The 12,824-nt window shown below is 30.8% G+C and overlaps 1 protein-coding gene across 1 annotated transcript; it reads left to right on the top strand.

Annotated features, from left to right (window-relative positions):
* Nucleotides 10,678–12,591, top strand: LOC105176475 (ethylene-responsive transcription factor RAP2-4). The gene has a single exon (XM_011099291.2). The coding sequence runs from the start codon at nucleotides 11,190–11,192 to the stop codon at nucleotides 12,297–12,299; it is 1,110 nt and encodes a 369-aa protein (XP_011097593.1). The 5' UTR covers nucleotides 10,678–11,189; the 3' UTR covers nucleotides 12,300–12,591.

The following is a 12,824-nucleotide window of genomic DNA, read 5'->3' as shown; positions in this document are numbered from 1 at the left end:
TTTCACTCTCCGTTGTCACTGCTTTCATTATAAGGTGCATTGATTCGGCTCTAACTCATGTTAACATGACATTATATGGTCGTGAGAAATTGTTTAGCAATCTTATTTCCTATTCAAAATAAGCTTTGATTAAAAGGCTCTTTCACAAACTCAAATCACAGGACCTTGATTGAGGTGAGTGTGTGAAGGAGCTTTCCGTTCCTACTCTCGAAGTCATGTACTTGTGTGTCCTTCAGCTTCTTCATTTATAGAGGAATTGGCCAGCTCTGCGGATTTGAAACCAGTTGGAACTCATCCTATTCCTTTATTACGTTAGATATTACACTTGAACGTTGTTGTGAAAGAACATAATGTAATACACTTTCTTAACAACATAGCATAAAAACTTTGATTAATTTGGTTTATATATGAATATTCAGATTATCAAAAGTACAATTTGTAGGACGGGGTGCACAGAGTATTAGTAGGATAAAACCAGATCAGAGCCTCATTTTACGCAGGCCGTTGCTGATAGTTGCAACTGGATTAGCAACTTGGTTGTGCTGTAACCAAGTTAGAAACTCTTGATGTTATGCCACACATGTAAAATTTACTTGGTGGTCAATCGAGTGAATGATCTAAAAACCAATCAGAAGGCCGTGAATCTTCATATCCCCTGTTGTACTTCTTTTTCGACTATCCAGTCTTTAATCTATCAGCAGTTTTCTTTTCCTCAATATATTAAATCCTGGTTTTATATTATTAAGTTCTTATCTAGTATATACCATCGTGTGTCCATGTTCATGCATGCAGCAAGCAACACTCTATGATCAGTCGTGCAAAGTTATTGCATATCGATACTCGGGAGAAAATCCCTCTTGCAGGAAGCTAAACTACTACCACTGACCGACTTGAGAGAAAAATGCAAAACAGACTTGGAGTTGATCAATGCTACACCATCTGAAAAGCACTAGATCAGTTTCAGAAGGCTCTCAAACTTCTTGTAAGATCAATGATTCTATACTTGAGTCGGTGCTCCAGCCGTAATTTCTCTAGAAGTGGTAGTTTAGAACATCTATGATGTAATGTTTGTCGTTCCGTTATTATTTGATCCATATCATCTCGCTCGTTTGGATATCCTCATCTTTCTCTTCATCTCACACGACATGATGTGATCGTCCCGCTGACTATTTTGACACTCGACCCGTATAAGAAAATCCCGTTTCGACTTTAATTCTCAGGATTATGCTGGTGACTTGAGTATTTTATATACATAGGGATGAGAATGAAATCTGACATGGAAGATGAAGAGCAGAATTATAGTTTATCTTATGAATGGAACATTGTATCAGAAAACACAGAATTGATCATGACAGCATAAAATACGAATAAAATGAAGTGGAGCTTTGTTTTCTGATTCATATAGGTTGACTTTTTAATACATGACGGACCCTCCACTAATTAGTACAAGCAGTTTCTGTTTGACTTTTAAGGGATGAAGCTGGTATTAACTGTCATGATCTCAACTTCTCAAGTCAACTGCCCCTATATATCTTCCTCAATTATTTGGGAGTTTTGGTCTTATACCCTTATTTCTTGGTTATAATACTGTTGTTCATAGATAGCTTTGATTAGGGTCATTAACAGATGGAGTGGCTAGTAGTCCTAGTGTTGGTGAACCCAACATCTATACTATATAAAAATGAAATTTTTATTTTTACTTATAAAAGACGATTACTTATATTGCAACATCAATTTTTTAAATTTATAAAAAATATTCCTTATGTCTATTTCAACCACCTCGACTCAAATTCTTCTTTTCATCTATATATCTATACTAAAATAAAATAGTATAGATAGTTTTTTCACTCGCAAACGGTGATCTGTGACACCGGAAGATCTATTTGCTATAGAGTGCCTCGAGCCCGCATTGATCCATTTGCCACCAATTGTATAGTTGTGAATTGGCATGGTCACATGGTCGGTTTTTTATCAAACCAGTCCGTTTTTTATCAAATCGGTTGGTTCAATCGATTCTGAGAAAACTGTTGAGAGTTTAAGATTGCTTTTCTAATAGAAATTGTGGTTCGAATTGCACTTGCAATTGTATTATTATCTCTTAAATGTATGTTTTCGTAGAAAATTATTAATATACTTAATTTTACTATTTGCATGTATCGAATAATTTAATTCATTACTGATCAGCTCTATGGAAAAAATAATCAACTTTATCATTGTTGTGAATGTAATTTGTCAATCTAACATCATGACTTCAAATTTTTGTTATATTGATAATATTCTTAAATTGATTTTATTTATTTATTTATTATGAAATGTGATATGTTGATTTATATATTTTATTTTTATTTATAATATATTTTAAAATTTTAAAAATTATTTATTATATATATACAGAAACGATATGATACAATCACTAAAAATAAATAATAACAAGATAATGTGGTTGGAGAATGATGCAGCTCCCTAAAGCAACCGAATTGCCTCACTTTGTGGAAAAGTTATGTAGGTGGAAATGCAATGGCATGGGCTTAAAATATGTTGAAGTTGACATTCCCAAAGTCAACTGAGATGAGTTGTCTTATACGCTAATTTTGCAATGAAATTTAGGTACTTTGTTAGATCAACTAATTATATTCAATCCTCATTAATGTCCTCAACTACAAAACCATTATTATTGGAAATATTAAATAATTTAGTTGACTTGTTTTCATGAAATTAGTGATATTTTTAAATTTTGTGTTATGCCTTATTATATATATATTAATTTTATGGAACATATACATTAAATATATATACATAAAGGATGTGATCATTTTGAAAATCAGGGTTTCAGGATGGACAGCAAAAAAAAAAAAATGTTTAAAAATTCATAATATCAATTTCAACCATAAATAAAATAAAAATAAATACCCAACAGACAAAAGTGTATAAAAACATTTTTTTTTAACAATTCAGTAATAACATCAGTAAAAAAAAAAACGTATTTTTTCGTAAAATTCTTGAACGTTATTTGATGCAAAAATATGATGATTTATTTTATATTATTAGATAAACAGGGTCAACATTTGCATATCATACTAATATTGTCAAAAAGTGAGATCGACTGAATTTGTATTAAGTGGATTGCTATTCAGCACACTGCACAATATCTCAATACCAGCTTTCATCGTAACCCTCTCCATATTATCCGTATTTTCGATATTTTTTCCTCCATCAAATATATAATAGCAAACAGAATGGAGCATATTGGGAGAATGATTAAGAGAAAAAATGAAAGGTTTGGAGAAAGGGTTTATGTTGTAAACATATATAATAGTAATAGTGGAATGTGGATTATCCAATTCTTGAAAAAAGGTAGTCGCTAGTTTGATCAGTTGATCTGCATTGGCGCACTTGAAAACGCATGATGGGTTGCCGCAACGCCGACTAAATAGTGGAAACGGGCGGTGCAATTCAACAGATTCTTGCCATCATTACACTCTTTTTTTTTATTTTTATAATTTGGTATAATTACAAATTTTTAATGATTTTAAGTATTATATTTAATATTTTACTTCTATCTAAAAATAATTTTTTTAAGTAAAATTGATTGAATTTGTTCATATTAATAAAAAAAATTGAATGAAAATTTATATTTATCATCGATTGACTTATAACTGATTTATTGCAGGTTAAATATTTTTTCTTTTTTTACTAAACTACTCTTATAACGGTGAAAAGTTACATCCTCACATGCATTAACATGTGAAGATGTATTAGGATAATTTGATCAAAAAAATTTATTTGACGTGTAATAAATTATTAATGAGTCAATACGGTGTAAATATAGATTTTTATCTAGTTTTTTTTTGTTAATATCAACAAATCCGATAAATTTTAATTAGTAGGAATATTTATTTGTTAGACAAAGCAAATCGCAGGAGTATTAAATGTAATTTTTCAAACTATACAAACTTTACGTGTAATTACACCTAGGGATCGACGTGGGTCGGGTATTTTGGGTTTTTTTGGGTCGGGTATCCACTTTTATCAAGTAATATATTTTGGTACATGGTACAAACCCAATAAAATTGGGTACTTAGGTGGTGGTTGGGTGAGTTTATGATGCCATGTTTGGTTTTGTATTCATCTTCTACTTTTATGAAAAATGTGTGTTTTTCAATTTTGTATAAAAATGAGAATATATTTGAATTAGTTGATAAGACTGCAAAAATAAAAAAATTATAATTAAAAATATCAAACTACTCGAGTTCGATTAATGTTTGATCCAATTAAATCTCGTTTTTGAATTTAATTAGATTAATAATTAAATTAAATTTAAACGTAAACTCAATTTTTAAAATTCAATAATAATACAAACAAATTTGGCTCAATGATACGCTGGATTCAACTCGAATCATTCATTTAATTAATTTTAATTTGTGTCTGTACATGAAAAATATCAAAAGGCACGTGCAGCGTTGCGGCATATTAAGGGTGAGTCACGTGCAAACTTCACATGGGTAAGAGCATCAATGCGTACCAAACAATTGTTTTTCTTGTTTGACAATAATTCATAAATCATAATTCTCCAATTTCAAGAAAATCTTCACATGGCCCCTTCTACTACTATCAATTTCATAGTACACTTATCTCCTATTAATTACAAGTTAATACTACAAGAACATTTATTTTTTTAACCCCCCCCCCCCCCCCCCGGCAAAATATATATATATATATAATTTATTTATGTGCAGCTTTCGATTTAATGAATACCTCGTAGCATGAGGTATTATTCGCTCTGATTTTATATAAGTCTCAATCAATGTCCTATTATACGACGTATTATCTGATTTTTTGACTTAATCAAATTCCTCATTTACAACTAATAACGGACACATGCTACATGATTAGCTCCCTATAAAAATAGCGTGTGATGAGCATAGATTTAACAGATGGTTCGAGTAATTTATAAGTTTTAAGGTCTTTATTTTATTGTAGGAAGTCTTTTTAAAACAAAATCATGAGGTTCAAACCAAATCAGATCAAACAAATATGTAGAATCCCTTGTGGTCAATTGTGATTTTGCAAGCGTTTGTCAATGCAAGGTATAATTACTTTTGGATTGTGCAAACGCAATAGTCTGCGTTTTGTACAAGTTAAAATTTGAAAATTTTTTAACCAATAAGATGAATTTATAAAATTAATTGATTCAAATTCACTTTTTACTAAATAATATTTTACAAAACCAATGATCATAGAAATTATTTAAATGAAAATCAAATTTCCCAAAGTTGGGCCAAAATTACCCTACATCTACAATTTCATTAAGTAGTGATTTGACCAAATCGACTTCGAACTTATATCACATACATAAGAAGTAATTAGATCAAAAATGCTTGTAAAATGTGAATGAAAGTTTTATTAGTTTCTTTAAAATATTTCTAAAACATAGCAAAGTCCAAAAAAATATTGGGCAATACTTATAATTTTATTTTCGTACAATAGATACTAATTTATTCTAAAATAAAATTTAATGTTTACAACTTCGATGCAACTTAGAATCGAGCTAATGTTGCCTCAACGACAGGTCTGAAACCTTAAAATTCTTCACTTAGCAGAAAGTCTTGGTTTGAGTCTTATTATATGTATAGGTGTATGTCTATTTATATAGTAATTTATTATCTCATTTATTTCATTTGTTATGTAATTATTATTATTATTATTATTAGCATTAGCATTTTAAATATATTGATAATATATTATATAATAAAATTAATTATTTTTATTAAAAAAAATAAGGTATATTACATTTTAGTACTTAAATTATGCACATTTTTTATATTTTGTCATCTAAATATAAATATACATATTTTTAATGTCAACTTATTACATTAATTTTGTGAAATTTGCAAGTCACTATATAACTGTTTTCGATCAAATGTTCTATCGAAAAAATACTACATGCAGTTTATATGCGATATTTAAGGACAATGTGATGTTTAGATGAGATGTTGTGCATTGCATATGATATTTTTTCGAAAAAAAATTAAATTAAAAAATAATCAGACGAGATAAATTGTGAATTTCGCAAAATCGAAACAACGAATTGACATAAAAAAATTATTAATTGATAAAATTAATAATAAATATAATTCGAATGACAAAATATAATATAATTCAAAATAATATTAGTCAACAAGTTTGAGGGCACCACAAAGAAGTAGGATTTGATGATCAAAAATCCCACAAGAAAACAAAAAGAAAATCTTGCTCATGCAAATAGAATAGCGGCGGAGGGCCCCACAATGCGTGGCTCCAAAGAGAACTCCGCGTCAAAAAAAGGGGCCCACTTTCAACCTGCTTCGTTCTCACGCAACTTATGGGCAACGCATGCGCCCCCTCTCATTTTTTGACTTTTGGCCTTCGGCTTCCAATCATAGGCCGCTCCTCAATTATTTCCAACTTTTTGTACATTCAATTATGACCCCCAAACGTTTCCAAAATTATATTTCCCTCCCCAATAAAATATATTATTATCTACAAATTATTCATACTAGCAATTTTGATCTTTTTATTATATTTTACGTACATATTAAATAAAAATATATTCTATATGTTTGATTTTTATAAATAAACTAAAATGTGAAAAAATTCGAATTAATGAGTATTAGGCGATGTGATTTTTGCTTCAAAGAGCACTATTTTTATTTACTTTTTTGTTCGATTAATAGAGAAATTGGAATTATCTACAACTTGAATTATTCAATATAAACTCATAAAAATAAATAAATTATTACATATAAAAATGGTTATTTTTATGGATATTTATCTTGATTTATATAAATCTTTCGTAATTTATCATTACCTATAATTTGATATTATTGCACTATTGTTTGAATTATTGATGATGTATTTGACATTTCTTAAAAAATAGAGTAAATCATAATAATTTTATTTTGAAATTTGGCATAATTACAAATACCCTCTTGTTGTTACAAAATTATTAATACCTTTCTGATTTTAACTATTGTCTAATAATTAGCCCCAATTTAGTTAGTTTTTATTAGGCTTTTATTCATTTTCTGTAGTAACAATTACCCCCTTACGAATTATAAACTATAATTTACTTATTTTTAAAAATTATGAAATTTTTCTATGGGTCAAATTTTTTGATCCACATCTTCCGATTTATTTACAAATTTTTTAATTTTTTTACAAATAATGGTAAAATTTATAATTTCATACCTCAATTTAAAAATTATTTAATTTCATCAAACACCATAGATACATTTATAATTTTTCAAATAATAAGGGGTCTTCATAATTATGTCAATTTTTAGAAGAGCTCGTTGTAATTTACTTTAAAACTAATTATGGAAAATGCCTTATTAGAGATGCCGGCATTTTTTTTATTAAAAATAAAACTTGCTTTCATAATATCATTTTTTTTCCATTTATTCAATAAGTTATTCTTTTTATGATTTTTTTTTCAAAAGCATTTCTTCTATATCTTTTCTTTTTTTTTTTTGAAAACATAAAATATATCATCACATGTGCAAATCATCAATCAATTCATGAAAACTAACAACAAATTGGAAATTTGTATACGTATCTGTGTGAAATAAAAAAATATTTAAATTAATTAATGTGGTTGTATATTATATTAAACTATTTTAATATATTAATATATTTATAATAAAAATACATACAAATAAATATATTTTTATTCTAATTATTATTTCAAAAACTGAAAACTAAAAATAAAAACATAAACAAACAGAGTATTAAAAAAAGAGAAAATAAATACATTATTTCACATATCTGTCAAGAAAATTTGCGTGTATTTATATAGATTGACCTTATTTCCATCTAGCTAGAAGAAAAATTGAATCTAGTCGTACGCAACAACATTAATCTCAATAAATATTTGACAGTACAACGAACGAACGAAGAATTTAGTTATTTTGAAAATAAATACAGAATAAGACGTACGCATAGTTTCACCACATATTTTGACAAAAAATTTAACTTGTAATAACATTTTATTTTTATTATTAGATGAAAATATTTAATGGCGTAGGAAATTTCTGTAATAAATATTTAAATGAGTGACCCAAAATTGCCCTTTCGCAAATCTCTAGAAACACTTGTTGATTGAATGACCCCAACAACTCTCTCGAACTCACTGGCGTCGCCGCAATTGACGATGCCCTGTCTTCTTCTTCCCACTATTAACTTCCCTTCTCCGCCCGATATTTGACTTTAGACCTCCCATACACACACACTCGGCCCGCGCTCCACGCTGTTTATTGATAATATATTTATAAATGTAAAAGATTATTTAGTATCTATACATACCAAAGGTATGCCACGGCAACCAGTCCATGTAAACAAGATTGGTTAATTTTACTTACAAATAACGATTCGTGATACCATGATATTATGTATTGGTGAGTGATTTGTAAATACTTTTGTTAAGCAATCTCTGCACAATAGCATGTTTGGATCAATGGTGGTGACTGTAATTAACGTCACTCAATAAATTTAAAAAGTTCTAAAATATGCGATTATTCATAGAGTATATCTTTACATTTATATTAGAATGCTAATTATTTATCATAAAATTATTGGTAAATCGTACGGAGCAATAAGTAAGTGGCATTAATAATTTCTTGATACATACATTTATAGTGACAACACAATATAATTTATCGCGGGACGTGAAATACAATTTATTTAAATATTATGAAGAATGGTGGAGAGCCATCACAATATATAATATAGTTCAAATGTTTTAATGTTGTGATATAATTATATTCACATCAAACAGATGGTACCAAAATTTAAATAATATTCAAAAGAATAGTGTAAAATTTCCACTTATGGACAAAGTTTTTAGGTATAAGAGCAAGTAAATTTAATAGTCACTTCCTTTTTATTTAATTTTTTTTTGGTATAAGGTAAATTTAAACTATTAATAATTAATTAATTTTAATTTTTGGCATCATGGTGTGTGGGGGTGGGGGGCCCATCTCGTTTGTCTCACAGTTAATTTATCTATCTATCTTAAATAATAATTAATGTGTACTATTAATATGTTAATGACGGATTAGACAAGGCAATTATAAAAAGATTAGATGGGCGTTGGTGAGGATAAGAATGAAAAATAGGGAGGTGGAATCCTATGTACGCGGAGTAGAGTAGTTCCCTGCAGCCGCATTTGACAAGTACTCTCTCGTTAAAATATTAACAATAAGAAGCGTAAATTATAGCATATGAGATTGGTGAAATTGAGGTTTTATGACTTTAGAAATTATGGGTTTGAATCTTGTCTTAGCCGTTGGATGCTGTGTCTATTGTATAATTGGTGTTGTCTACTTAATAGTATGTGTCGATTAGATTTAATTTATTTAATATTATTGATTAGGGTATGATTGTTGTAATTATTTTTGTTAAATATTGATTTTCAACAGAAATTGTTGTAATTAATTTATATTTATTTTTAAAAAAGAATGATAAGTTATAAAGGATTCATTTAAAATTTGAATGCTCTATCGGTATCTAAAAATTTATGAATATATCCTCTTGAAGTGAACGTTAATTTAATAAATACCATCTTACTAATATTGTTACTATAGTGGATTTGTTAAATAATTATTAATTTTAATAAAAAATACTTATAATTATAACATAATAATAATAAAAAATCATGCTAAATAGTAATATGACCTCATGAACTCTCCTCCTGAACTCTTAAAAAATCGACCATATGATCTGCTGGCGTGGAAATTAGTGAGCTTCTTTCTAAAATTTCAAGAAGTTAGCGTATTTTTTGTTTTCCTCTAAAGGGACTTTTTTGCTTATTACTATTTTTTTATAAGGAGTAAATTACATTGGTTTTGATAAGTTATTTGGACTTTGAAAAATATGAAAAAATATTTTAAATTATATTTTTTAGACTATATATATTTTTTTTAATCTAATTTATTTATCATATAATTAATTTAAATTTTACGTAGAGATTTATAGTCAAGATGAAAAAGTGACAACAAACTGTATTTTTCATTCAAATGAGAGTTGGGGACGGACATAATTGTAAGACTTTTGTGTGGTTGGACAAAATTTTGAATATAAGTGTGCAGGACCAATCAAAGTAAGTCGAAACCCGAATGGATATTTATTTTTTAAGAGTTATATATATTTGATTGGAATTAGAATTTTTCTTTATAAGAAAAAAGAAAAAAAAGGGTCCACAAGAGGAAGATAATGCGATGATGCACATTCAATGGTCCAGATTGCTCGACGTTAGGTAATGAATCATGGTCCCCAAAACAGGAGGTCACACCCTCTCTTATTTTCATCATACTGAGGTGTCATAAAATACAGTAGACAGGACAAAAACGCGGTAATTAATTTCTTAAGCCTGAAAGTGACTGCCTACTACCAGTCAACCAAATCTCCACCCATTGCCAACTCGCCACGTACCGATACAAACTCACACCTGCCAGTTCCGCAAGGGCAAATCCGTACGTGTCTCCGCCTCATTGGTTGCAGAGAGATAGGATGACCTAAAGAGGAATTTTGAGGCAAAAGAATAGAATTTGGGTAGAGAGGGAAAAACCCAGATTAGAAAATGAATGAAGAGAGAGAAAGCCACGGCCCCCTTGGCCTTTATATACAGAGATCTCCCCCACCATTAGCATAGAGAAAAGAAATCAGTGAGGCCACCAGTAAAAGAAAAAAAAAGAGCGTTTTTCCATTAGCGTTTTCTTCAAAATTTCTTCCTTCCCCCCCTTCTCTGTTACACCCCGCTTCTTGGATCCCTTTCTGTCATCGTCTGTCTTTCAAAAAAATTTAAAGAAATCAAGATTTTCAGGGTTTGATTTTTTTCTTGAATTTTTGAAAGAAATTTCAAAGCAAAAAAGCAAACCCCGTAAGGGCGTCTTTGTTTGTTTTGAAAGCCAGGTGATTCAGAATAGAGATCGCTTTGTTTTTCTTTTTTGGTTAGTGTAAAGTTTGTTCTGTCTTTGATCAAATCATCAAGCTTGGAGGGTTTGTTTTTCTCTGTCCCTCAGGTTTGATCTTATAGGGTTCTTGAAGGTGTTGAAAAAGGTTGCTTATTTTGAAACCTCTTTGATCCTTTGTTTGTGTTTTCACCTGTTCTTTAGTTTTGGTATAAGAAACAGGTCTTTTCTTGGTAAGAAATCATGGCAGCAGCTATAGATATATATGGTTCTTGCAGTTTCTCCACAGATCCCTTCAGAGAGGAGCTTATGCAAGCACTTCAACCTTTTATGAAAAGTGCTTCTCCTTCTTCTTCTTCAACTTCTCTCTCTACTTCTCCTTCTCCTTCTCATCCTTCACCTTCTTCTTCTTCTTCTTCTTCTGATTATTTCTCCTTTCCCTCTTCTTGTGATCAGCCCAATATGTACACTGGTTTCAGCTCAGTCCCATCAAGAACCCAAATCTTTTCTCCAGGGTTTTCCAGTTTTAGCCAATTGGGAGATGAGCAAACAGTCAGTACTATTGGTCTAAACCAACTCACCCCATCTCAGATCCTCCAAATCCAGGCCCAATTTCACCTCCAGCAACAGCAATTGCAACAACAACAGAGTTACAAATTCAGTCAATTGCAGCATCAGGGCAACTCATTCTCCAGCTTTCTTGGCCCGAAGCCTGTCCTGATGAAGCAGCCCGGAACTCCCTCCAAACCCGGAAAGCTTTACCGGGGGGTGAGGCAGAGGCACTGGGGCAAATGGGTTGCTGAAATCAGGCTACCTAAGAACAGAACCAGGCTTTGGCTTGGAACCTTTGACACCGCCGAGGATGCTGCCTTGGCTTACGATAAAGCAGCTTACAAGCTACGAGGAGAGTTTGCAAGGCTCAATTTCCCTCACCTCAGGCATCAATTATGTCGGGATTCCAGCGACTTCAAGCCCCTGCATTCCTCTGTCGACGCGAAGCTCCAAGCCATTTGTCAAAACTTGGCCAATTCGCAGAAACAGGGGAAAAATTCAGGGGAAGAACCCTGTTCTGTCTCTAAGCAGGAGCATGAAATTAAAAAGTCCAGTGTTCCCAAGATCGAAAGCTCATCGGATGATTCATCGAACGATGGATTTAAGGAAACCGTGAAGGTGGAGTCCTCAATTTCCTCATCAGCTTCTCCTTCGCCCTCCGAGGAGGCGTCATGGACCGGTTCAGCTTCGCCGGAATCCGACATCACTCTCCTGGATTTCCACGAGCCTTCGTTCGACGGATTCGATAATTTCTTGTTGCAAAAGTACCCTTCAGTTGAGATTGACTGGGCAGCTCTATAATTATATAATAGTAGCAGTTCTTGATGCTTTAGATTTTCTTGGTATTTAGGTTAAAAGCGTAGAGTCAGTTTCTGGCATCTGCAATGGATTTTTTGACATATGCAGATGGTCTGGAAGGGTTTGGACTAGGTTTATGTTGTTGATAGTATGTTGTAATGTAAGAATCTCTGGATCTTGGTCTGCTGGTTGGTTTTTGTTCCATGCATGACCAGAGGAGATTGGCTATGTTATGAATTGTACTTGTACTCTTTTCTTCTCGTTGTTGTATAAATTATGGTGTGCTTTCTTGTTATCTTGTTCTGTTCTTGCTTTTAATCTTTATTTTCATTTTCATGTTGGTGGATAAAATCCTTTCTGATCAATCATAAACCTTATGAGATCTTGAGGGTAAAATCTAGATGCTGTGGCTACAACAAATTTTTTTATTCAAATAAGATTTGTTCGAATAAAATTAATCACAAAATAAGTTATATATATTTATTATGTGATTGATCACTTTTTTTGAACTATACAATAATTATAACA

Source organism: Sesamum indicum, linkage group LG13, assembly GCF_000512975.1.
Source record: "Sesamum indicum cultivar Zhongzhi No. 13 linkage group LG13, S_indicum_v1.0, whole genome shotgun sequence".
NCBI lineage: Eukaryota > Viridiplantae > Streptophyta > Magnoliopsida > Lamiales > Pedaliaceae > Sesamum > Sesamum indicum.
This window is presented reverse-complemented; position numbering and strand designations above follow the sequence as displayed.

What these genes read in the sequence shown, in the direction of transcription:
- LOC105176475 (XM_011099291.2), top strand. Translation starts at nt 11,190, where the DNA reads ATGGCAGCAGCTATAGATATATATGGTTCTTGCAGTTTCTCCACAGAT.